Here is a 27,682-nt window from a genome sequence, read left to right as displayed (position 1 = left end):
AATGACCAACCTCAACAGGTGATGTTCGGGTTACTACTGAGCCTTTAAAAGCTGACAAGGTATATTTTTTTTACAATTTACAGTGAAATATGAAGGTGTTCAGTGTGTCGGTGTTGTTGCTAGCGTTGCTGGCGCTGTTGCTGAGCGCGCAAGCCGCGCCGCGGCCCGCGCCCGTCAAGGCCGCTACCATCAAGAAAGGGTTGAAAGCTATCGTAAGTAATTTTTTGTTAAGTATATTCCAAATCGATAGTAAAATTACAAATGAATACTACCGTTTCACGCCTAAGAGACTAAACACTAAGAGAAATACTCAATACAACTAAAACGATAAAACATTTTATTGAGTAGTTAATCGCACTATCTTTATTTTGACGTCACATTAGCCGCAAATGGCGTTAACTACTTGACCGGACAAATGGGGAGCGCTAAGGGCTCTCTTCTGGTACAAAATGTAAGACAACAGGCCAAGGACGTCGTCTGAGAGGAATATATTGGAAAGATTTAATCGACCCTAGTGGGCCGATAGCGATAAGCGCTGTATGAGGGAAATCGTCGACCACGCCGCGGGGTCGGTATCGTGGTTCTGAAGTATGACTGTGTTGTCGCGAGCTGATTGGCCGCCTCTATGGCTTAAACACACTATCCAAGGTCAGCAGTTGGAAGGAAAGCAACAATTACTTAGACTAAATTGAAATGATACATACATACATACATAAACTCACGCCCGTTATCCCTAATGGGGTGGGCAGAGCCACAAGTAATCAAAGACAACTCAAAGAAATTGAAATGATATTTTTTGAATTTAGAATGTTTTTTCTTTTTTACAGCAAACTGGCATCACTGTTATCGGCACCCTCGGCACTGCGAAAGAACTTTACGATCAAGCCAAGAACAAAGTAAAGGGCTGAGAAGATACGGCAGCTGTTTTTATTCGAAAAATCAAACCTATTATTATAGTTTTAAAATGTTTAAGTAATAAATTATTTCAATTTTGAAATGATATTTATTAATTTGTCGTTGTGTTACCTTGTCATCATTTTCGCCATTGATTAGGTATACGTAGGTACTCTTTTTAATTTAAATTTTCATACATCTATGAGGCATATAGTGTAGTATTATTAATAATTAGTGGCCTAATCACAGCCCACACCGTAATCAAGAAATTGAAAGGCCAAAATTTATGTAGTGATTGGTGGGCTTAGTGCCCAAGGCCAGGGTCAGAGAATTATATGCCTACAACAGGTCATAAGTTCATCTTATTCAATAGTTTTTACAATTCGCGCCTTAATCAGATTTAGGGGATAAATACAAAATAATTAATATTTCGCAAATTAATTGATATTTCGTATCTAGGATGAATGTAGAATTAAACTCTCATTGGGTGTTGTCTAAATGATATTATACATAATTATAGTCTAAATTATACAGGGTGTTAGTGATATCGTAACAAGAACTAAGAGGGATGATTCAGACCACGATTCTGAGTTAAATATCAAGTGGCATTTTCCGTCGCAAAAGTTTGGAACTGAAAATGATTTAAAACATCCCCCTCAGTATTCGTTACAATATCACTAACACTCTGTATACTTACAATATTTGTTATGTAAGATTAGTTTTTTTTATATAAGTATATACTATCAAACAGAACGACCAGTTCAGTACAATTATTATTATATTTTAATAAGATATCGGTGCTAATTCCTGTAAACACCATCTAATTTTATTTTAAGTTAAGTATATCTGTCATTTTCTTATCCGCCGAAAAGAAAAGGGACGGATGATTAACAGCTCTTAATTTTAGGAAGAATGAGTAAATGAATGAATAACCCGGGCGAATCAAAAGGGATCTCGCTGGTATGCAAACCGTTTGACGTGTGCTGTCAACATAATTCTGTCGGGTTATTGGCTAATGCAAAATTTTTAGACGGTTGTTTTAGATTTGTGCTTAAAATTGACGTGTGTTCCATAAATTTTATGCTTGTCGATAACCCGTCCCTTTTCTTTGCGGCGGATAAGAAAATGACAGATATAACTTAAAATAAAATTAGATGGTGTTTACAGGAATTAGCACCATCATTTTACAATCGTCTCAATGCGCGGTAAAAATTACTAGATCTGCCAAAGTACATTTACAATACCTTACCTAGGTATTGTTACTTTTTGATAGCTGTAACACAGAACACAAAACTTCGAGTGTCTGTAAAAGCTCACATAAGTAATTTTATACTTAATTATTTTCATACAACAAATAAAAAGCAATTATCACTGAACTTTTTAGGTTAAAAAGAAACACTTTACTAGTCTCGTTTTCCGGCCAAGTAGTTAATGCCATCTGTCGCAAATCTACAATAAGTCACGTCAAAAAAAACTGGTCTCGTAATATCGCACCCCCCGTGGAAAAACGCAGTAAGTGGACTAGCGACATTTTTTTTTTATTGCACCATTCAATTCAGCGTACACGAATACACCTTCTCACAAATTTTCATTAAGATATCAGTAAAAATGAAGAAATTATTACAAAAACAATGAAATTGTGCAACATTGATAAAAATATTTTTCCCCCATAATAAGAAAGTAAGTATAAATACGTGATTTTTTTTTGGTATTTTCCCATATAGTAAAGTCATAATAACACTTACTTCGATTTTACACGAAAGTTTTTTAGGATGGTCGAGTCGTAAGTAAACGTACTGACATGTTTCACGACATTATACGACACGACAGTGGTTGTACGTCTAGTTACTTCGTTATTCCACGAATGTTTTAGCGTTACTATTTGTTGTAACTCCAGCTACTTGCCTATGCTGCGAATCTTTTAGTGTAACGGTTTGGTGTAAATATAATCACGTAGTTTTTTCCAAGCAAGGTTTGATATTACTATTACGTTATTTCATTTATCTTCATTTTTCGATGATATATTTTACACTATACTCTTCGTAAATATGAATACAACTCTTTTAAAGACAATAATTTGAATCATTTGTCGTGTTATTCTAATTACCTGCAAATATAGACTACTTATTAATGTCCTAAGTAAATATACTTACTTATCACTAGCGTAAATCCCTATGTTTTATTTGGTTACTGTACTTACGCCGTGCCAGCGGCGGCGGGCTGCACACTCAAAGAGAGGTATTAGAAAGATATAAGAGAGGTATTACATCTATCCACCAATTTTTCGTCAATCTCGACTTTTTATTCAACCAAAAATCGACCCTATTATTACTGTACTGTGATCGTTATTTGTAGGGTCGTATGCTGATTGTGGTTTTACCACGGTAAAACCAAGATCACCTATAGACAAAATTATTGCCGACGAAGTTTATAAAAAACGACCTTATTATTATTGTACTGTGATCGTTATTTGTAGAGTGAAAGCTGATTGTCTATTTGTGATCGTAGTTTTACCACGGTATTCCGTCAGTCAGCATACGGCGCTACAAATAACGATCGCATTGTAGTAATAATAAGGTCGATTTTTGTTAGAATAAAAAGTCATGATTGACGAATGTTGGATAGATGTAATAATTATCTCTCTATTTAATTTGTTCATGGTGGCTACTCGAAGCGTGCATATCTTTGTGTGGAAGTAAAAAACCCAAGGATTATACGTATGCTCAACTTCGACAAAATCGAAGATGGTGAGTTATTTACTTATAAATAGACTAGCTAGATTTTAGGTACCTATTACCTTACCTACTTAGTATATTACTATTTATTAGACTATTAATATTATAAATATTTTGTTTTGTAAGGTTTACACAGAAGCAGATCCTACCTACCTACCTACCTGACGACCTACTTGACGTAAGTTGGTTTGGTTAATGCGTGATGATGATTGCACTGCTCTGTACTAATTATTAAACTAAGCATGCCTATGTGCCTATTCGGTGCTTTTAATCTATAAACTAACTACCTATTTAAATTGGGGTGTGCCGTTTTTGTACATTCGCTATCACCTGGCATAGCACCTGGATCAACTGTAGTATTTCGGCTTGGTTGTGAATTATCTACCTAGGTATATAAGTTAACTTTTGCAAAAACACCCTTGATTTTGTTGTTATTTTGTGCGCTTGAGTTTGATATACATTTTATTATTAACGCATTGGTACTAACCTTCTATTTAATATCTAAATAACGATAAAATATCTAGGTTTGTGTCTAATTTTTAGGGTGATTTGGTAATGGGTCCTTTTTATTGCTTAACGTCTATTATGTACCTACCTACAAACAATGTATTTAAACCATTATGTTACAATTAACAGATTCCACTAATACTGCAACCCAATCCAGTACAACCCAGTGGAAGAATGACCAGAAATGCAAAAATATTTCAAGAAACTATGGGATATCTTCTCGTCGTAGTCAACATGAGACACATTCTCTTGAAGGTTCGTATGTACCTATCCGTATCCTACTAAAGTTCTTCTCTCGTGTGGGTTGAGACAATAATTGACTGACCTCATCAACCCTGGTATCAGGGTTACTACTGAGCCGCTATAGGTCCATGACATGCCTCATGTAACGACGACATACCTGCATACTTAATTAAGCCGCAACCGACTGCCTAACGTGCCCTCCGACGCACAGATCATCTTACTTTTGGGCAAAAAAAAAATATTAGTACCATTTCTGATTTACGACTTGGCCGGGAAGCTAAGCAGCTGAAAACGTTCCATGTTTTGTATGCCGAAATATCCTTTCAGTATTTGTATTCTAGATTGATATAGGTATTTACCTACTAACCTGGAAGCGGCGCGTGGTAAAGTTTCTCTGAAATAGTCAGTGCCTGTGTATTTATGGTATAATTATTCCGTCATTTTCCTCTTATCATAACAACCACAGATATATTTTTGATTTGCTTAATGTAGTTTTTTCTAGAGTTATCTCCTATGCAAACCAACTAGCTTTTATGGGGTTTTAGCCAAGTTGCAAACGATTAAGTACGTAAAACGACAGTGACAGACCTTATGTCAATCACATACATTTTTATCACTGACACTGTCGCTTTTCGGATACGTTGGAAAATTGGCTCATCTCTAAGCTTACTATAATAGGTATTAATGGTTGTTTTTTCTTTTTAGTAATTTATTATCATACTTAATAGTTTTTTATATTTTGTCATTTGCAGGTTCTACCGAAAAGCAAAGAGGGGGTGATCGGAAAGGAGCAAAATGTTCAAGAAAACACTTAATGACTAACTGTAATAACTGAAAATGAAGGTTTTTCTAATAAAGGCAAGTGCCATACCGTATTAATATATTTTGTGATTATGCATGTATTAATTAATAAACGTTTTAAAATTAAAAGTTGGATTTTAATTACAAATAGAAATAACTCCCTGAAAACTAAAAACCCATGCGGGTCAAACGGCTTTCGGCACAGCTAGTAAATAAATATTTTTTTTTTAATACAAATTAGAATAAACACTTAATTTAACACTGATTTTATTTGTTTCAATATACAGGGTGGCCCAAAAGTTCACGTTCAAAATGAAAAATTTGATGGAGGGGCTCATTAGCTACCAGAAACACCCCCGTGTATGTTCAGCGATTATTTACGGTTTAGGAGATATGACCCATTTTACACCTTTTTCTTGATTTTCTATCTTACTTCAGAAATCATCATTTTGTCGCTATCCCTTTCTTAATAATTCTAATTTTTTCTTTCTAATTTCTAATTATTTTGCTTCATAACTATGCCTAAGTATGTGTATCGCTAGGTGAAAAAATAAAAACAATCGAATGAAAGATAAAAAAGTCATTGGAAGTTGGAAGTCAAAGTGAGAATTCGTCTAAAATTGTTACAGTTGTAAGTCTTCGCCGAAGAATAATAAACACATGAGATTTTCATGAACCCTGAAAGTGTTTTTAAAAACTGCTCCATTTAATAGGCTTTTAGACACATCCAAAAAAGTACCCTTAATAGGGGCATAAAACTAAATAATTAGCCCTCAAAGATTGCAAGACAGACAGATTTTATTTTAGCATCTTATAGTATGAATCACCAACAGTGTTTGGAGATAACTTTTTCCTTCATTACAATATGAATACCAAAAGTGACTGCAAGTTTTGTCTTCAGACTGTTGCTATGTCTACCCTGTTAGCGATTATGAGCGTGATTTTTTTTATTGAAAATGTGTCTTTGACCACAAAGGTAGTTAAAGGTTGTTAAAGAACAACGTTAGAAAGAAGCAGCTACCTACATTGTATGAGAATGTAAATTTTTCCTTCAAATCTGTCTATCTTGCAATCTTTGAGGTCTAATTATTTAGTTTATTGCTTCTATTAAAGGTACTTTTTTTGATGTGTCTAAAAGGCTATTAAATGGAGCAGTTTTTTAGAGATACCTACTTTCAGCGTCCATGCCAATCTCATGTGTTAATTATTCTTCGGCGAAGTTTTAACAACTGTGACAATTTTGGTCCAATTCTCACTTTGACTTCCAATAACTTTTTTTTTGTCTTTGATTTGACTGTTTTTATTTTTTTACCTAGCGGTATATATCTTTAGACATAGTTGTGAAGTAAAATAAAATAATTATTAAGAACGGGATAGCGACAAAATGATTATTTCTGAAGTAAGGTAGAAAATCTAGAAAAAGGTACAAAATAGGTCATATCTCCTAAACTATAAATAATGGCTGAACATACATGGGGGTGTTTCTAGTAGCTAATGAGCCACTTTATCTAATTTTTCATTTTGAACTTGAAGTTCTGGGCTACCCTTTATAATGTATGAGCATACATACTTCTACATTCTAGACTAACCCCTGCAACAAACAAGTATTTAAAGATACATACAATTATTTTGAGATATTTCCTTATTAAAAAAGCAATTTCTATAGTTACACTATCAAAGATCATTTACTTTCACGTGGAACAAATAGGTTTCTCAACTTACGCAAAACATGTTGTTAAAATTTTTCGTGTAAGAACGAAGTAACTAATACTTACAACATCCGAGTAAGATGAAATCGGAAGGTGAACAACGTTGTAGGTAAAGTTACAACTGTCAATGTTGTTTGCACTACGTAATAATAAAGCAGTATCTGTACTTACAACGGAACGTTTGATTATAGTTTCGTGGAATATCTACGCAACCGTGTTTTTTTAATTTTTTTTCAAATATACACAATTAATTAAAAATTAATAAATGTGGGTCAATCCGGGCTACTTTTTGCTATTATTTTCTCTTTGAAGGTTATTTCCAGGACTTATAACTAATTAGTAGGACAGTTTTTTTTAGCTCCTGAAAAGTTGATAAAATCAACTTACTGCGTTTTTCCACGAAGGGTGCGATATAATTGATAGACTCAGCCCCAACGGCAAATACACTTGATGTTCCACAAACATAAGGGACATGTAACATTATATTACTCCGAAGGGATCCAATATCAACAGTAAAATGCAACATACGGAATAATGCCCCCTCCGGTTGATTGAGGGGAGGCCTGTGCCCAGCAGTGGGACGTATATAGGCTGTTTATGTATGTATGTACAGAATAATGGAAGACTTTATAAAGAAGGCATCCCAAAATTAGGACAGATATCACAAGTATCAAATACCTAAAGCTACTGCCACACAGAGTTCACAAGTCTCTTCTATAGTCCGCTTACCTAACCTGAAAATTTGACAGGTCCGGTTTTTATTACAGAAGCGACTGCCTTTACTGGCCTTCCAACCCACGAAGGCAATACGAGCCCAATATAGGTTAGGCTACATATCTCCGAAAATACAAGTGGTTTCCTCACGATGATGATTTCCTTCACCGTTGAGCACGTGATACTCATTCAGGTATGATCCAAACATGATAGTCTCTTCTATAATATAATCAATAATCCACGTCTTTCGCCCCAGTATCAGCGTTAGTGTCTAAATACTAACCCTGACCCTGTGGCGTCTAAACGCCAAAGGCCCGTGACATGGATCATAACGACTACATACAGTTAGCTCGACCATTATTGATGGCGAAACGGCTCACCACCTATCACGTTGGTCTAACAGAAAGCTCGGTGAGGCGTTGGTATTTACTTCATCTTGCGATGGATGTACCTCTGACTACCCCAAATGGGATATAGTCGTGAGCCTATGTTATGTTAAGTAAATAATAGTCAGGATTGACTGCTTAACGTGTCCTTCGAAGCGCCAATCATCTTACATCGAACAATTGAGTGACCAGCCTGCAATATCCTAACCAAATTGGGGATCATGAAGTGAATTTTGTGATTATATCCCCACCGGGATGCGAACCCGAGACTTCCGGATTGCGCCAAATGCTCAACCACACCGGAGGCAGCTTCTATTTTACTTTTTGACTTATTGTAGATTTTCCGCAAATGGCATTAACGACTTGGCCAGACAAATGGGGAACGCTGATGGCTCTCACCGGGTACAAAATTTAGGATAACAGGTTTGGTAGTCCTCGACCCTCGGCTCAGGGCGTTATCTGAGAGAATAATATTTGAAAGAACTCATCGATCGTTGTGGGTCGATAGCGATAAGCGCTGAATGAGGGAAATCGTCGACCACAACCGGCGGTTATTGCCGGTTTTGACTATTGCAATTTAACTGAAAACTACGCGGGCGGCATCCGGCTAATGGGTATTTTGATAAAGCCGATGGCTAGGGGTATTAGATTACCTAGATTTACGAAATCAAAAATACTATGTAAAAAAGTGGGTACACTGCAGTGGCCTACAGACGAACTTGTCTGATCATATTTTTAAAAGCAATGCGCGTCCTATAGACGTTATGAAAATACAGATGAGGAAAAAGAGAGGAAATAACTTTTGTTGTTTTGTATAAATTAGACTGTAGGTACCTGTACCTGTGTTATCTCGCGTTTCATATGCATTATTTTCATGTTATTTTGAGGAAGTGTTTTGGGAGTTATGAAACGTAAGGTTTCGTAGAAATCATGAAAGAGGGAAAAGCTACGAGTAAGAGAGTAAGTATTTACTCTGTTGCTAATTTATCGCTGTTTGTCTCTGATATGGAATGAATAAAAAAATATATTAAGTACGTGGTCTTAATCCCGATGTCCATGTGAAGCAATTTAGGTACGTGCGTAGGTATTTACATTCGCACATTTCTTTAAAAAGTCGGGCCCCCTATATCAACGATTTCCCTCATTCTGGGTTTATCACTAACGCCCCACAAGGGTCGATTAAATCTTCCAAATATATGCAAGCGATGCCCTGAGTCAAATTCGCACCCAATTGAGCACCCACAAGCCTGTTGTCTTTAATTTTTGTACCGGCTCAGAGCCCTTAGCGTTCCCTATTTGTCCGGCCAAGCAGTTACATTAACAAAAAAAGGAAAACTGGGATAATCGGAACTTTATATGAAACTGTAACGCTCTCCCGACTTGTATACTTATATGTATTTATTGTTTAATTGTATACGTATATTTAATATTAGACTACAATGGCCTAAATATACAATTTAAACGGTTTGTCTGCAGGAAAGAGTATCTAATAATAACATGTAAGTATTTATATCTATAGTAATATGTAACTATATCACGACGTTAGCGTATCGCAATAATAAACTACATTAACAATTAGTATCAAGAATTAGCCAGGACACTAAAAAAAGCTATCGTTTAAGTATTTTTTTAAATTTACTTTTGTTTGGTTCGAGATGTTCCACCATATCTGGTGGACTGCCCTTTCTTTCATCTCTATTACGTGTTTTCATCGCCAATTAATTACACATAATTTACATAGAAGCCATCCTCCTCCCAATAGAAACTCTAATTGGCCTAGCTCAGTCTTCAGAATTTACCAAGCCAGTTATCTACACGAAATTTCAGCAAAGTTAAACACTTTGTAATTTATAAAGGCATTAATTAAATTGATTACGTTTTAATTATACGTTTTAGGTGCTGTAACTATAATTGGGTAGTTTCCTAGAACAAATAAAATATGAAATTCGGATTACTATTTAGTAGTAGTATTTAGTATTTTTTTTTTATAGCAATGGCAAAACAAGCTTTCCATAACAAAGGGTGCATATTCAAGGCTAAGATTGCCAAATCTATCAGAAAAAGATGTGTCAAAACCTTCGTATGGAGTATAGCCCTCTATGGATGTGAAACTTGGACACTGACACAGAAGGACAGAGAGAGACTCGAGGCCTTTGAAATGTGGTGTTGGAGGAGGATGGAAAGAATAAGTTGGACAGAAAGGGTTACAAATGAGGAAGTGCTAGTAAGAGTAAGGGAAAAGAGACAAATACTGAGAATTATTGAGGACAGAAGAGGCAAGATGATTGGACACCTAATAAGACACGACGAATTCATTAAAAACATCATAGAAGGAAAGCTAGAAGGAAAGAGAGGAAGGGGAAGACCAAGAAAAGCTTACATGGAACAGATTAAAGAAAAGGTTAACGTCGTGTCTTATAGGGAAGTGAAGGAATTGGCCTTTGATAGACTGGAATGGAAAATGCTACACCGACAAGAGCGTGGCTCTTAAATTGATGATGATGATTTGTTTTTGTATTTTTTTTGTTGTCTGTCTTTATTTAAAGAAGCATTTTAAGCCCTCAATACAAGAACTGATGGAATAAAATTATAGTCTACATAAATTCGTTTTCTTTTCAATTAAAAACATCTAAGGAAATTCGGTTTCAATATTTTTTATATTAATGAAGAAGTAGAAATTATTTTATACGTAGACTTATTTACGCCGACAATATATACACTTCTCATCAAAAAAATCGAAACACCTTGCAAGTTTACGTTTTGTCAGGATTATCAGAAAAATGTGTACATTTAGGAATAAATGTTAAATGTCGTTTAATAGTGAGTAATATGAGCTTATCAAATCTTAATGTTAATGTTCTAAATTTAAATGAATTTTTCATAGGTTTCGTATTTTGTTAAATGAGTCATTTTTATTCCGTATGGAGTATAAAGGAAATGGATAAAACAACACACGTAAATGAAAAAAAAAGCTAAAAAACGTTTATTTAATAACTTGTATTCCCTCCCCGAGCTCTAATTACTGCTTCCATACGGTTCTTCATCGATCGGATGAGAGTCACGATCACATGCTGTGGTATATTGTCCCATTCCTCTTGGATTGCATCTTGCAGCTGGCTAAGTGTTTCTGGGGCAGGATCTCTTGCTCAAATTCGTCTCTTTAATTCATCCCACAGATGTTCAATGGGATTCATGTCCGGGCTTCTTGCTGGCCATTCCATAATAGAGCCCGCGGTGTGAGCCCTAGCATTGTCGTGCATGAATATGAAGCCGTTGCCAATAAAATGTGCATAGGGCATCACATGAGGCTCGAGACACTCTTCGACGTACCGATGACAGTTTAGTGCAGGCAGACGTAGCCCAGACACGAAAGCAAGCTATGTCTTACCGTCGGCGCTGATTCCTCCCCAAACCGTCCACGAACCGCCACCATAGCTGACCTTTTCTTCAATGCAGCATTGTGCATAGCGTTCTCCGTCTCTTCTGTAGACCTTGTTCCTTCCGTCGTTACCATACAGCATAATTTTACACTCTTCAGAAAAGAGAACTTTGCTCCACTGTAGGTATGACCAATTTAGGTGCTCACGTGCAAAGTTAAGGCGCGCTCTTCGATGGTCTGCAGTTAATTTCGGCCCATTTGCTGGCTTATGCGGTACCAGTCCACGATCCTTCAACCTTCTTCTAATTGTAGAGTCACTTACAGCCACCCTTCGTACAACACGAAGCCGCTGCTGCAGTTGAAAAGCGTTAAGGCGTCGATTTCTTAAAGAAGTTGTTACAATAAATCGATCATCTCGCTCAGAAGTGACCCGATTCCTGCCAGATCCTGAACGGCGCGTGAACAAACCAGTCTCCCGATAACGTTTATAGACTCTATGAACAGATGACAGGCTTAGATGCAGTCTTGCAGCCACAACACGCTGACTAAGGCCAGAATCTAGCAATGCCACAACTTGGGCGGCTTCTGTGGGCGAAGTATCCATACGTTTTAGAAAAAAAACCTTTTTTCAGACGTCCCAAAGTCACAGCATTGAAATAAAAAACAAAAAGTTTAAGGATAGGCGCCAATTTTTAGTTTTTAAACGCTAAATGTACTCCAACCCTAAACACACATTTGTCTCAAAACAGTGATTCATTTCGTTAATAAGATAAACAAATGAAATTCTAATTTTGAATTTAGAATTTTCGCTTATTACTGTAATGGCCAAACTGCCAGCTATACATTAATGTATTTTTTTTCATCGTATGAATTCTTTTTTGTGTTAAATTCGGACAGAAACAATGAAAACGGAAGTGTTTCGATTTTTTTGATGAGAAGTGTATTATTAAATGTGTTTGGAATCCGAATAACATTTATTTTATACACTCCTTTCAGACATTGATTCTATAATAGTATTTTATGCAACAGTTGTATAAGAAGGGTCAAAAAATGCGAGTGGCGTCAGTTGCGATGTGAGCCTTGGCGAACATCGCAATAAGAGACGCCACGAGCATTTTTTGACCTAGTTATACAACGTTGCATACAATACTTTTTCTACGACGACGTAATTTTGGTGTAGAATTCAATAGTTCTTCATCCATTTTTCCTTTTTATTTTATACTTTTTAGTGTTTTGAAACGAAACACAAAAATTTTCCAATTTATTTTCCAACGCGCGGGAAAATGGCGGCAAATGTATACTTTTTTTTATAGTATATCTATGGCACCAAACAAAGTAAAGGCGCCAGTTTCCAGGTCAAAAAAAAAAAAACAACAACAATGCTTTTTTGGCGACATTATAGTACAGTTACACTTTGTAAACAATGCTTTTATAGGCCATAGAGCGTACACTTTTTCAAAGAGTTTAATTATGTATGTACTTATATTAGACTTTTTGGTTATTTAAATGCCAGATTAAAGTAGAGGAGTAGAAAAAAGCAATTTTCGTCGATAAACGGAATAATATTCTACCAATTTTGCACAGAAAATTAACTTAGAATTAAGTTGATTACCTACTTATTTACCGAATGCGGTTCATAGAATTACTTGTGCACAAATTTATACTTTGTTAACTAAACAGTTTTGGTATAGGTGTAGGTAGGTGTTGTGGGTTGTAGTAGCAACATTTTTTCTTAATAAACATTTTATCAAAATTTAATTAAATTAAATTTATTTAATTTTTTTCATTTTTTTATTAAGACACAGAAAAAAATGTTTACAAAAATAAAAATAGGTAGGTATGTGACAAACAATTCATTAGTCAACATAATTTATTTGTTGACTCTAATAAGTTGTTTATTACATACCTATTTTTTTTTGTAAATATTGTTTTCAGTGACTTAATATTTGTTTTTACTTATATTTACGTTCGTGCAGTGTTTATACTTATTATAATAAGCTCACGACTACATTCCCAATTGGGCTAGTCAGAGCTAGCTTCGATAATTGATATATAAAGAAATATGTATACACTTTGGTACCATGTCACAGTAACTTTTTTGACAAATTGAACTGTAAGTCTCACTAAATGTCAAATATGTTAGTGCGAGAGAGTCCTAAAGTGGGTACATTATATTGCTCATGACTGTACCCACGCTTCATTTGAGCTTTCTGTTAGAGTAACGTGATACTCGTAGGTGGTGTATCGCCGTCTATAATGATCCAGCCAACTGTGTTAGTGAAAATTGCACTTAAGATAACTCATAACTTTATAACTCATTGGTGCAAGTCAGGTACCGAGGTTCTAACCAGCGCTTCCCGTTTGAGCATTCCGATGACACACAGGACCAGACTGTTACAGTGATTTATTATATTAATCAGTCGTATCAAAATATCGCCCGGCAAAAATGTGTAGCGCCCTTATTAGATGTTGTCGAAGAGAAACAGAGTGGAAGGAAGACATAGTGTCGAAACGTGCGCGTGACGCAGACAAATGACGACGTTCGAAGCTCACAGCCGGGTTGATTTGGACCAAGTCACTTGGATAACTACTGTTAAAACAGTCATCAATACAGTGGTGACTTGGCAAGTATTTGTACCAGTCAGTGACCCTGGTAAATTCTCGCATTTGGTGGCACAGAAGATATTATATCAGACTAATTAGATTAATTGCCAATGCGAAGTTCCGGTCTTTCGAAATTATTATACAAAAATCTGTACGGAGTACATAGTATTGATTGCATAGAGTATCAAGTATTACACACATTTATACAGAAGATCCTTCCGAATACATCCCGCTTAGGAACGGTACTGACAAGTATCGGCGTCCAAAGGACGTAATATACGATCCCGACGACCCGATTACTCTAGCCATAGAGGCGGCCAATCAGATCGCGACACCAAACACTTCAGAACCCCGATACCGTCCCGGCCGGCATGGTAGACGATTTCCCTCATTCAGCGCTTATCGCTATCGACCCACTAGACTCGATTAATCCTTTCAAATATTCTTCCTCTCAGACGACGCCCTGAGCCGAGGTTCGCGCCCAACTGGGCACGCTCAGGCCTGTTGTCTTAAACGTTGTACCGGGTGAGAGCCTTCAGCGCTCCCCATTTGTCCGGCCAAGTAGTTAATGCCATCTGCGGCAAATCTACAATGAGTCACGTCAAAAAAAAATACAGAATATCACGCCTATTTCACGTTGGAGTAGGCAGAGACCACGAAATTCCACTATCTACGATCCGGACACACCATCAAAGACTCATCAAAGACTTCAAGCATGCTTGCTTGTTCAGAGTACTCTTGTCCTGCCCTTTCTTCTTTCTTTTTCTTTCTTTTTTTATATCAAGTACTATTGCTGACAATATAAGTCACAATTTTCCAACCATATATGATATATCTATAGGTTTTTTTTAAGTCGAACGGGTTTGCTCTCAACGCCATTTTGCCTATTATAGTGGATAACAAAATGTCGACAATGTAACGGAGTTTACCCAGAAGCCTGTTGAGTCTTGTCTTAAAGGAACTCAAGTGAAATATAATTACGTACTTAAGTACATAGAAAACTTTAGCTACAAGTAGAGGACAGGTTTTAATATTAAGATTTTTTTTATAGTTTTTATACTGAATTACCTACTCCTCTTTTCGAGTGTGTTGCATAACTGTTTAGCGAGCTTTACCTACATAATATTTTAATTTAAAAATCACTGTATTAAAGTGGGTTTATACAGGGTGATAGTGACATCGTAACGAATACGGACGGGAATGGTTCTCAGCTAATATCAAGTGGAATTTTCCGTCACAAAATTCATTTTTATACTTTTATGATGATAAATTCCACTTGATATTAACTCAGAATAATGAGCTGAATCACCCCCTCAGTATTCGTTACGATGTCTCTTACACCTCGTACAAGTATGTACAGGTAGCCATACAAGTACCTACGCATGGGTGCTAGTGATACCGTAACGAATATTGAGAGGGATGACTCAGACTATGATTCTGAGTTGATATCAAGTGTAGTCCCGTGTCGGAAAATTTTATTATTATTTTTTTATTATTTTCAGTTCTATACTTTTGGGACGGGAAATTCCACTTGATATCAACTCAGAATCATGGTCTGAATCATCCCAAAAAGTTCTCATTACGGTGTCACTAGCACCCTGTATAAGTAACCACACCATGTTAGTTAAATGAGAATCAAGAAAGAAGATAAGATTTTAAGAGTAAAACATATCTAAGAAGTACCTACCTACTTGATTCTACTCCTGCAAAAAGTATTCCAAATCTATATATAGGTATTAGGTACCTGCATATGGTAATTTTATATGCAACGCTAATGAATACCACAATGACACGACATGAAATTTCCAACGACGCGAATTCATGTGAATTCGACAATATTTATTATTTTAAGATTTCCTCATTCGTCATAACGGGACTGGGTAAGTATTTCATCCACGAATTGTTTGAATATAAAAGACGATGTATATTAAAGTGTTATCATTGCAAAAGAAGAGCTCTTGCAGTATACTTCGAAGTAAGACTTTAAGAATATATCAAAACCAATAACTATGAAGCTATTCAGTGTATTTGCGTTGGTATTCGCCATCCTCACCGTGTTGAGTGGATCTGCTCAAGCGGCACCGAAAGGCGGACTCGGGAAAGGATTTAAAGCTATCGTGAGTATTCAAACTTCCCTTATAATTTAAACCGTTAATTGAACTTGCCAGGAACAAAACTCGTCATTCCTAAAACATAAATTGGAAATTTTCTGATTTACTTAATGTAGATCTTTAAAGCGTAATGTTAATGAAGAAATGTAATTAACAATTGTAAATGTAAATTATTCTCTTTGTTCAACAGAAACATGGCATTTCTGCGATCGGTGCGATTGGCACCGGATCCGAGATCTATAACCACATCAAGAACAAGAGGCAACAAGGATAAAGACACATAACCAACCCTTCTTGGCGGTCGGGTAATAACTACTTAAGGCTTAATACCAAATACCTCAATAGTTGAACATTATTTATTATGAATACTATTTAATAAATTATTTTTACTAAATATACATATCTACTACTTATTGTTTTATCCGCTTCAGCCCAGGCAAATAGGTACTCAATTCATTTACGCATTGTTTTAAAGAGAACACTTATCTCAGAATAACCAACTAAACTAGAGAGAAAATTCACGATTTCAGAAAAATAACTTCAATCTTAAATTGTTTCTGTTATGGGTGTCCAACAACACTAAATGTGAGTGAATACTCATTGTACTTACATAGAAATTCCAAATACTTCGCGAAGGCATTTCAATGGTTTCAATAAATCGTGTTTCACGCAGTTACAGTCCCAGTGAGTAACCGCTAGGGTCATAAATTTCACAGTATTTATAGAGCCTACAAACGCTACCGACATTTCTTTAGTCGCCTGAAATGGTTTCGCAGGCAACTTATTCATTTCGACCGGTTATTTCCTGAAAAAAAGTCAATCCATCAATTAAGAATTTTTTAATGCACATAAACACAAGTAAACATAGTCAAAAATGCTCAAACGAACAGCAACACCTACTTATTTATCCGCAGTACTCTGTCTGACGTAAGTGGGATGGCGCCCAGGGTAGTCTATTACAAAGCCATAATTGGGCTTTCGGGACTTTCGGTGGCGCACCGGTAAACGCGCTCGGTCTGCGATTGTTGAAGTAAAGCAACTTTCGCAGAGGCCGGTCATAGGATGGGTGACCACAAAAAAAAAAGAAAGATTACATCTCGAGCTCCTCCGTGCTTCGGAAGGCACGTTAAGCCGTTGGAGCCGTTGGTCCCGGCTGCATTAGCAGTCGTTAATAACCACCAATCCGCACTGGGCCCGCGTGGTGGTTTAAAGCCCGATCTCCCTATCCATTCATAGGGAAGGCCCGTGCCGCAGCAGTGGGGACGTTAATGGGCTGATGATGATGATGACTAGGACTCCTGTCCTCCGCCTCTGAATAGTACTGACAGTTACTGCTGCCCTCTGTCAGGTAATCAAAAAACTTGTAAATAAAATCATGATAACCTTACCTAGATATTGTTGCTATTCGTCAAAACGTAAGTATTAGTTGATTATTGTACAACTAAAAAGATTTTCCTCATTTTTTCTCCTTTTTGTGTGCATTAATTATATTGTGAATTAACTCCTCTTTATCGTGAAGTGCACAGGAAGAAAGCCTTGTTTATTAACTTATTTATTTAACAGTTTATTGTACACAGAACAGGATATAAAACAATAAGAGTGACACAAGACAGACAAACGGTTCAGCTTATATCTAGTAGAAATCTCTCCCAGCAGACGGGGAAAGAGATAAACTTAAAAACTAAGAGAGGGCAGATAGGCGTGTACGTCACTAACAAATAGAAACTAAATAGATATACATACATAAATAGCCTAACACGTCCCACTGCTGGGCACAGGCCTCCCCTCAATCAACCGGAGGGGGTATGGAGCATACTCCACCACGCTGCTCCACTGCGGGTTGGTGGAGGTATTTTTACGGCTAATAGCCGGGACCAACGGCTTAACGTGCCCTCTGAAGCACGGAATCTATTTTTCCATACAATCAGGTGATTCAAGCCTGTAAAGTCCTTACCAAACAAAGGACAGTCTCACAATGTGATTTCACACTGTGATAGATATAACACATACAGTTTATTAACAATACTTACATACACGCATGATTACATAAGTATATAACTATAAACGTAAATAAGCTATCTTAGTACAAGAATACAAATAGAAATTGATATATTCTTTTCAGTGAGATTATTTGTTACTATCTCACTTGGATGTCATCTCGCAATCGTGGGGGCGCCGTCAACAAAATACTTATTTGTAGTTGTATAAAGGGTAAGTTAGTTTAGGTTAGCACAATTTATTGCCGGAAACCGCATTCGAAATAATTTCCGGCTGGTGACGCAACCATCGTATCCTAGTGATACATGGCTCTTAATCCATCACAGCAGCGTTAAAGGAAAACATCGCGAGGAAACCCACATTCCCGGGGAATACGTTCGAAGGTATGTGACGTAACCTGTATTGGGCTGGTTTCCCGTTCGTGGGTAGGTAAGGTAGGTAGGAAGGTAGGTTTGGTTACTTCTGCAAAAAACTTTCAAATGTTCAGGTTAAGTAATCGGATCCTGAGAAAACATAATAGCGCTGGGAAGATGAATAAGAATAAGGATAAAATAAATTTATTGCCAGTAACAATTATATTTGCTATAAGTACTAGGTAATTATGAATATTACGAATACGGGCAAAAGGAAATGGCTCAGCTTGTGCTGTGATGGAGCCATGCTATGACGCCATCCGGCGCTGGTTTTCAGTCATTTCCTCTTCCTGGGATAATGTGCGGAAGTAATTGTCAACGAGGGCTAGAGAACAATTAAATAGAAATATACAGCAGCTTTAGGTAGAAAAAACAATAACATCAAAAGACAATCAAATAAAATTATAAGTAGGTACTCTTGAGTGTGTGTAGGTTTGTTTGTATTTGAATGAATGTATGATTAGTATTCATTAGCCCATCACTGTAGACAAGACGAAAGATAAACTAATTATATCAGCTACTTTACGGGCACCCATGTCGCAGACATCGGCTGATGATCAAAAGACATTTGACGAATAAGCAAAGGATTGATAACATGTCACAAAAATATTTAGTTCGCGACATCACCGCCTTCGGTCTGTATTCTGAAACTTTCTCAGCTTCGGTGGCGGAAATCTATCGAAAATTTAAATCTAAATATAATTATCTTAGATAAACTTGTCGAAGGTTAGTTTTTAATAAAAAAAAACTACTTAAAACTGACCTTACAAACCTTTGGCGAGTTATATTGATTTTAGGTTATCTACGAAAGGCCGTTCTGCGGAGGTTGTTGCTCTATGACGAAAGGTGTTAAAATTCCACATAGGTTTCTTAACTAGTTTACCCTTAGTGTAAATAGGTATTGTTGGCATGAGCTTATTTCTATATATAGCTGGGTAAATAGGTATCTCCTATAAGTCAATAAAAATGTTCATTCGATTACGTCGTGTGGTGAGACAGACGGACGGGTAATTCAGCCGGGAACCGTAAACCTTTGTTACCTTCTAAACCAATTCGTTTCGACTGAAAGCCTAAGCTCACCTCACCATTTCATTTTATATAAATGTAGGTAGGTACCTACTTATTTGGAAGATTTTTGTTAAATAGAAATCAGACTCACAATCCCTATAACAGAGTGCTAGTAATCAGAATACTATCAGCCACTTATGATACGAAGACCCAAGACGGGAACGATAAGCCGTACTTATAGCAGCAGATGATCGTATTTTAGAATAGGTACTGTTTGTGTGATGTTTTTTTGACGTGACTTATTGTAGATTTGTCACAGATGGCATTCACTATTTGGCCGGACAAATGAGGAGCGCTGAAGGCTCTCACCCGGTACAACGTTTAAGACAACAGTCCTGTGGGTGCCCAGTTGGGCGCGAACCTCGGCTCAGGGCGTCGTCTGAGAGGAAAAATATTTGAAAGAATTAATCGATCCTAGTGGGTCAATAGCAATAAGCGCTGATTGAGGGAAATCGTCGACCACGCCGGCGAGGTCGGTATCGGGTTTCTGAAGTGTTTGGTGTCGCGAGCTGATTGGCTGCCTCTATGGCTAGAGTAATCGAGTCGTCGGGGTCGTATATTACGTCCTTCTTGTGTGATGCGAACGCAGGGCGAGTAAAGTGAAACACGGCTATTCGCACACTGACGCATAATATTGAGACGTAACTATAAAGCCACAAACAAGAGGGTAGACAGAGGAGGTACGTTACTTACACACTTACCTCTATATTATTATATATTTAAGATATCAAGATCCTTTTGTTGTTAGTATTAACTTAAGATTACGGCAGTAAAGTAAAACGAAAACAATATATCAGATACTATATCTCTGTTGGTTTTAACGACATGCCCGAGAAAATCTCCATGTCCATCATAGAAGCATAATAAAATTATATCCATATTTTCACTTTCTATCTATTCTTTCTTCCTTACTTTGAATCCTTCAGAAAACATTGAATTATCCTTGTTTTCCAGTGCCTGGTTAAGCTCTTACCGTTGTCGTTTACTAAGTATGTAAACATCATTATAATTAACCCAAACTGTTATTATAATACGTTTGATAAGACCGCTTTAGTAACAATATAATTCTCGATGTTATTTCCCTGTTATTGTATCTATCGTTTATCGGATATTCCTAATTGTTTTATCAAACTCATAACAATCGCGATTTACCTTGTTTTACCAATAATGTGAGTAGGGAAGCCCTAGAACATTTTATTATTGTTCTCTGTAATCGATTCGACAATTTATAAGCAGATTTACTACACATACCTATTTTATAAGGAAAACGTAAAGTGTAATACATTTATAGGTATATTTATTGTAATGCCATAAAGATTAATCACCTAACTTTGAGGTAAATTAAACCGACATAAATAGGTATATAGGTAGGGACGCGGTTAGAATAATAATATGGTGGTATCAGCAATAAGAGTTTAATGAAAGTTGAGCGCTATTGCCTCTGGTTATTGCTTTACATAAATTAGTAGGTGCTCCAAACACAATTAATGTTTATGTATTACCCCAAGCCCGCAACCCACAGCCATATTAAAAGTTCAATTAAAACGAAACCCTGTTAAAGCAAATTCCTATATCACCCTCCTGTCCTTACCCCACTCTCAGTTGGGTCGTCAGCATAATTATATTCTTCTTCCATTCTGCTCTATCAGTCGCATTCTCAGTACTCACACCTTTCACGATATCTTTCTTCACTCAATTCATCCATACTTACTTGGGTGGTCCTCTACCTCTATATTTATCCACATTCGTACTCATCATTTTCCTCGTAATATTATGCCTTTCATCACTCATCACATGTCCATACCATGCTAACCTGTGGCTCCTCAATTCACCTCAAAACATTAGCAGTGTTACTACAAAACACAAACTAAAAATAAACTAGGTTTGAAATAGTATTTCGCGCCAAGAAAGAAGTCGGCGGATTTTAATGAAACTAACTTGACAAGTCATAATAATTCTATGCAGAATCTGCGACAGTAGCGCCGCGGCCTTCGGGTGTTCTTTCGTATACGGATTATATTTTAAATATAGTTTATCTTTTAGTCTTTGTTTTGTAGTAATACTCTATACTTTTAAAATTGATGAAGTGTTATAATAATAAATAAAAAAAATACAAAAAGCCAACATTACGCGGTATTCCCAGGCGGTCACCCATCCAAGTACTAACCGCGCCCGACGTTGCTTAACTTCGGTGATCGGACGAGAACCGGTGTGTTCAACGTGGTATGAACGTTGGCAACTATTATCGTAAAATTTTGATACATAATCGTATTTAACACAAAACAAACCAATATTCATTTGCAACTCTATTGTTCTGTCACCATAATACGAACAGTCGTTACATAAGCCATGTCAGGGGCCTTTCGCGACTCAGTAATAATCCTGACATGGGCTGATGAGGTTGGTAATCCACCTCACAACCCCCACAATAGAAGACGAAACCAACATTATTAAACTTATTTTATTTATTAACCGACTTCGAAAAGGTTGTGAACATCATCGTCGTGGTCGTTATAAATTGGTGGACAGTATTATGGAACAATACTAAACAATGAACTCGTTGATGTCTTTTGTATGAAATAAGCCCTTAAGACTGTTATTAAACATGAGGCAGTTAAAGGTCATTAATTTAATATTATATTAGTATTTATTGCTATAATTATTTTTTTATTGGATATAAAATTAGGAAATATTTCAAGTTTCATCAAAAATCGGTTTAGCAGATTTTCATGGTATAGTTCACTAAGACGTAGGTACCTAACGTAGAAAACCTAGCGTTTCCTCTATAATAAAATAAGAGGCTGGAAGGTCATTTCAGCGTAAGTAGATATCATTCATAAGAAGATAGGTAAAGTAATGCTTTATATTAAAGAAAATAAGGAACCGGTCAAGGGTATGTCGAACATACATTAAACGAAATATAAAATTTTATGTTTTTCATTTCATCCTTTCTACTATATTCGAACAAAAGTGCAAATGAGGCAAAAAGCCAACCTTACGCGGTATTCCCAGGCGGTCACCCATCCAAGTACTAACCGCGCCCGACGTTGCTTAACTTCGGTGATCGGACGAGAACCGGTGTGTTCAACGTGGTATGAACGTTGGCGATCATCGGAGCAAAATGTTGATACTGTAACATTTTTTTATTCAGTACTTATTAATATATTTAAAATATAAATAACCATTGTTAATTGAAAACAACATAGAAAAATACACCGTAAGTATCTACTGTCACAAATAGAACTGTCCCCAAAAATACAAAAGTGCAATTGAGGCAAAAAGCCAACATTACGCGGTATTCCCAGGCGGTCACCCATCCAAGTACTAACCGCGCCCGACGTTGCTTAACTTCGGTGATCGGACGAGAACCGGTGTGTTCAACGTGGTATGAACGTTGGCAACTATCATCGTAAAATTTTGATACATAATCGTATATAACACAAAACAAACCAACATTCATTTGCAACTCTATTGTTCTGTCACCATAATACGAACAGTCGTTACATAAGCCATGTCAGGGGCCTTTCGCGACTCAGTAATAATCCTGACATGGGCTGATGAGGTTGGTAATCCACCTCACAACCCCCACAATAGAAGACGAAACCAACATTAATAAACTTATTTTATTTATTAACCGACTTCAAAAAGGTTGTGAACATCATCGTCGTGGTCGTTATAAATTGGTGGACAGTATAATTATGGAACAATACTAAACAATGAACTCGTTGATGACTTTTGTATGAAATAAGCCCTTAAGACTGTTATTAAACATGAGGCAGTTAAAGGTCATTAATTTAATATTATATTAGTATTTATTGCTATAATTATTTTTTATTGGAAATAATATTAGGAAATATTTCAAGTTTCATCAAAAATCGGTTTAGCCGATTTTCATGTTATAGTTCACTAAGACGTAGGTACCTAACAATAGAGTTGCAAATGAATGTTGGTTTGTTTTGTGTTATATACGATTATGTATCAAAATTTTAAGATGATGGTTGCCAACGTTCATACCACGTTGAACACACCGGTTCTCGTCCGATCACCGAAGTTAAGCAACGTCGGGCGCGGTTAGTACTTGGATGGGTGACCGCCTGGGAATACCGCGTAATGTTGGCTTTTTGCCTCATTTGCACTTTTATTTTTTTCAGATTATGATTGAGTTGATAACAAGTGAAATTTCCTATCGGAAAATTCATGATTTAAGTTCTTTTTAAATTATTATCCAAGTACTAACCGCGCCTTACGTTGCTTAACTTCGGTGATCGGACGAGAACCGGTGTGTTCAACGTGGTATGAACGTTAGCGATTATCCGAGCAAAATGTTAGTTGATAATGCAACAATTTTTGTAATAAGTACTTACTAAAATATTTAAAAATAAAATAATGTAATAAAAACTTGTGCTAAAAACCAACATTACGCGGTATTCTCAGGCGATCACCCAACCAAATACTGAATGTATAGGTACGATAAGGTGCAACAGTTAAATCAGTTTCTTGCAAAGTGACAAATTCGCTGGGCTCAGTGACTGCACTTTTGCTCTTTGATTGTACATTTAGGTAAGCATTATTATGTTTGTTTGTCACTGAGAAGTGCCTGTCGATTAGTGTAGAGCAATCACACCCATATACTCAGACGCTTATCAAATTGGGCAGAATATGCACATATAAGCATCATACACATTCATACAAGAAATATTAATGTATACCTCTTATAGGTACCTACCTACTTACCACGTTAGCATTGATGTATCCATGAACGATAGAAATTTTACTTTCTGATCAGAAAAAAAAGCGTTTTAATGTTTTTGTTTTTCGAGTTTCACCGGAAAATAGGGAAAGGCTTTCCTCACCGGGTAATAAATTAAAGACAACATGCCTGCTGCCTGAAGGTGCCCAGGTGGGCGCAAACACTTAGTGTAAGTTCCGCAAAATATTACAATAAGTTAACGCATTTCTGTCATAATGAAATAAGTTTACAAATTTACGACAATCGTGGTAAGTTTTTGTTGGAGGCGGGTCGGTAAGTGGGTAGGTGGTAAGTAAGTATTATTATGATTCATAAACTTGTGGTTCTGATAACTATTCGCTAAACTATGGAGGCATGTCGGTAAGTAGGTGGTAAGTAAGTATTATTATGATTCATAAACTTGCGACAACTATTCGCTAAACCTTAGGTACCTATCTAACTAGGAGGATGATGGATTAGCACAGTTTTTAATGCCTTTGCTTGGTGTCCTACATGTCCTATGTCCGATTCCCAATGGCATGATAGGTAATTGTGTGTTTGTCACGTAAGTTGATTAGCATGTTTAACTATCTTCGGGTGTTAATTAAATTGAGCCATTGTATGTGGCTATAGAATAAAAAATAAATCAATAATTAGGTACCTACGAAAGTAAACACACGGAAGAAATGACCTAAAACCAATTGTTTAACTGTCTGTGTTTTTTTTTTGCGTTTCTGTAACTATTTCCTTTACTATTTTTATATTTTTGTCTTTTTCTTTTTGTTATCTCAGTTGTTAAGGTCAATCATGCTGTACGACACTTTATAATCTGGTACAATACCTTACGTACTATTAGATGTTATCCTCTATAATGATTGTTAACTGTTGTGCTCGTCTTTTAAATGATTAATTTAAATAAAAAGGATGCCAATTACGGCCTTATGAGAAAATCTTCAGTTTTGATCTCCATTTTGTAACTTCTATTTTATAAACAAACGCCACTTGCCCTAATTAACGTTAAGCTTTCTGAATAGGTATTTAATTAATTGAAATTGTTTTGACCCACGTTCACATTTCGAGGAATTGATAAATAAATCGGTATTCTGGCGAAACGACTTCGGCCCTTCTCAAATCAAATCAAATATACTTTATTGCACAGAACTAAATTCCAACAATCCCCTTCGTAAACTTAATTCACCTGAGCTAATGCACGTAATCTTTAATCACCAGGGTGCATTAAATTTACTTTTGAAAAACTTTATTCACCTTAATCACCTGGGTGCATTAAATTTACTTCAAGTTTACTTTATTCACCGAAGTATTGAACCTTTTGATCAGTAAAAATACCTTCGTAAACTTAATTGACCTGAGCTAATTCACCCTCTTTAACCCAGAAAACATACTTTTATGGTCGGTTTGCAGAAAGACACCGAACTAATAATTATGTGGAAAGTTTTCACACTACACTCAGTAGAATAATAAAAAAAATATAATAGGTAGAAGCCTGCTTGATCTAATCGCGGCATTCAAAAAAGACGCAGATACCAAGCGCACACCAAAGCGACGTAGGTTATAACAAACGAAGAATTTATACTTGAGGCCCAATTAAGCCTATTACATGAAAATATTACTGTAGGTCATTTTCTGGAAATGGTACGTTAGACCTTAGAACCATTACTATGACTGGGTGAATAAAGTTTACTATTTATTTATATTAGATGTCTTTTGTTTCACCACGAGCGATGCAGGTGATTAAAGATTACTAAAAGTTTGTTTAATGCACCTAGGTGAATTAGCTCAGGTGAATTAAGTTTACGAAAGGCAACAATCAGACTTAACACATGAATACAGTACAATTTGGGCCTTCTCATTATTTTTTCTTTTTTTAATAATAAAGGCTCGCGTTTGACCACAATCTTTCCGGCCAAGTAGTTAATGTCCGGCCAAGTAGTTAATGCCATCTGCGGCAAATCTACAATAAGTCACGACAAAAAAAAAAAAAAGACCACAATCTCACTTGATGTAAGTGAGGATGTGGTCTAGAGTGGATCACGCTTACATAGCAAATGCCCGTTAACCTTGAAGACTTCCAGATTATAACGAGTGGGAATAACTGACGACGGCAGGCATTTCCAATCCTTCGCTCGGATTGGTGGTATATCCACATCATAAGGATGAAAGGCCCGCCAGTGCCTAGTTGTTTGTAGATGGAATGGACTGTGTGGAATTAACTCGTGAAGTTCCTGCGCACACTCACCGTAGTGTATCCCATAAAAGACCGACGGACAAGCCACCCTTCGTCTGTGTTCTATACTATATTATGTTAGATTATGTAACGTATTCATTGGTGTTAGTCTTCTCTCGTGTGAGTTGTGATTGTGAGATTAATAATGGTCCTCATCAAGTCTGATATCAGGGTTAAGTACTATTGACGCCATAAACCCTAATTGTGATTGTGTTTGTGGTGTTAGTAAAAGGACAGATGGATGGATACATTTCGAACCCAGAGCGTGGGCTTAGCGATAAAATCCTGACTTGTTACAGAACCCTAAAAAGTTCCGTAAGAGGCATAGACAGAGACAGCGAAGGCTAAAAACGTCACCCTGTACCTACGTATAATAATGTATATTAATTATATAAGTTATAATATCATTATAATCTATGTATGATGTATTAAGTAAGTATGTTTTCATTATTGTAAGTAGGTACGTAATTAAGTTTAGTATGTCCGTGGCTCACGATAGGTCACCTATATTCCTATAACACCAGCACCGCGGCCCTTGAGATCCTTCTTTTTTATGTGGACGCCCTCCATAATGTGTAGTTTAGGTGATTGATATATTTTTCATTATTTTTGTCTTATTGTTTTTAAGTAAAGTTTGTTAATGTGGCGTACAATTTGGAAATAAAATGTTTTCTTTCTTCTTTCAAAAACGTTTGTTATCGATTTTAAAACAGTACGTAGTTAGATAGATACCTAGAATCATTGATGTATAATATGTTACTATAGTCCTAAAGCTGTAGTCAAAATACTGGTAACCATCTCCTGCGGCTCAGATTTCCAGACACAATAATGAAGCAATGGAGTTTGGTTTAATTTTTTCGAGCCAAACCAGTATTCTCAAATTTGCATTAAGTAAATAAAAAAAAACATATGAAAAGCATCGACCTTTTCTATTCTGTAACATAATTCTAGTATCTAGTTCTTTTTCCTTTGAATGATCCACAAAATAAAGTGAGTACAAATACAGGTTATTGCTCGGGTCGACTTCAATGTTATAACAGTTAAATATGGGATAAAAACAGTGGTTCTCGATATTGGCGAATTGATTTGAGAAACAGTCACTTATGTAGAATGTACTTCCAAGGTGTTCATGGTAGCTTAGCATAG

The 27,682-nt window shown here is 36.4% G+C and overlaps 1 protein-coding gene and 4 non-coding genes across 9 annotated transcripts; 2 read left to right on the top strand and 3 right to left on the bottom strand.

Moving 5' to 3' along the window:
- Positions 1 to 2,382: 2,382 nt before the first annotated feature.
- LOC126371366 (uncharacterized) lies at positions 2,383 to 5,309 on the top strand. Of its 5 annotated transcripts, none has more exons than XR_007566994.1 (5): positions 2,672 to 2,866; positions 3,569 to 3,641; positions 3,756 to 3,807; positions 4,266 to 4,391; positions 5,132 to 5,309. XR_007566994.1 is itself a non-coding variant. In XM_050016674.1 (5 exons), exons 1-5 carry the CDS (start codon positions 3,069 to 3,071, stop codon positions 5,192 to 5,194), a joined length of 378 nt encoding a protein of 125 aa, XP_049872631.1. In that variant the 5' UTR covers positions 2,941 to 3,068; the 3' UTR covers positions 5,195 to 5,309. The 5 variants fall into 5 exon arrangements, 1 of the variants encoding a protein (XP_049872631.1); XM_050016674.1 differs by lacking the exon at positions 2,672 to 2,866 and adding an exon at positions 2,941 to 3,132; XR_007566995.1 differs by lacking the exons at positions 2,672 to 2,866; positions 3,569 to 3,641 and adding an exon at positions 2,383 to 2,406.
- Positions 5,310 to 21,680: 16,371 nt separating this feature from the next.
- Positions 21,681 to 21,799, bottom strand: LOC126371660 (5S ribosomal RNA). The gene has a single exon (XR_007567064.1). It is a non-coding gene; the product is annotated as a 5S ribosomal RNA (ribosomal RNA).
- A 750-nt stretch (positions 21,800 to 22,549) lies between these two features.
- Positions 22,550 to 22,668, bottom strand: LOC126371661 (5S ribosomal RNA). Its single transcript, XR_007567065.1, has one exon. It is a non-coding gene; the product is annotated as a 5S ribosomal RNA (ribosomal RNA).
- A 174-nt stretch (positions 22,669 to 22,842) lies between these two features.
- On the bottom strand, positions 22,843 to 22,961 carry LOC126371659 (5S ribosomal RNA). The gene has a single exon (XR_007567063.1). It is a non-coding gene; the product is annotated as a 5S ribosomal RNA (ribosomal RNA).
- Positions 22,962 to 23,562: 601 nt separating this feature from the next.
- Positions 23,563 to 23,681, top strand: LOC126371656 (5S ribosomal RNA). The gene has a single exon (XR_007567061.1). It is a non-coding gene; the product is annotated as a 5S ribosomal RNA (ribosomal RNA).
- The last annotated feature ends 4,001 nt before the right edge of the window (positions 23,682 to 27,682 follow it).

The sequence above is a fragment of the Pectinophora gossypiella genome, chromosome 12, assembly GCF_024362695.1.
Source record: "Pectinophora gossypiella chromosome 12, ilPecGoss1.1, whole genome shotgun sequence".
Taxonomy (NCBI): domain Eukaryota; kingdom Metazoa; phylum Arthropoda; class Insecta; order Lepidoptera; family Gelechiidae; genus Pectinophora; species Pectinophora gossypiella.
Note: the sequence above shows the minus strand (reverse complement) of the source record. Positions and strands in the feature narration are given on the sequence as shown.

Bases quoted from the DNA above. Each gene is read 5' to 3' on its own strand.
- LOC126371366 (XM_050016674.1), top strand. From the start codon at position 3,069: ATGTTTTATTTGGTTACTGTACTTACGCCGTGCCAGCGGCGGCGGGCT. The intron at 3,133-3,568 runs GTATTAGAAAGA...GGCTACTCGAAG, and splicing joins GGCTGCACACTCAAAGAGAG to CGTGCATATCTTTGTGTGGA. The intron at 4,392-5,131 runs GTTCGTATGTAC...TGTCATTTGCAG, and splicing joins TGAGACACATTCTCTTGAAG to GTTCTACCGAAAAGCAAAGA.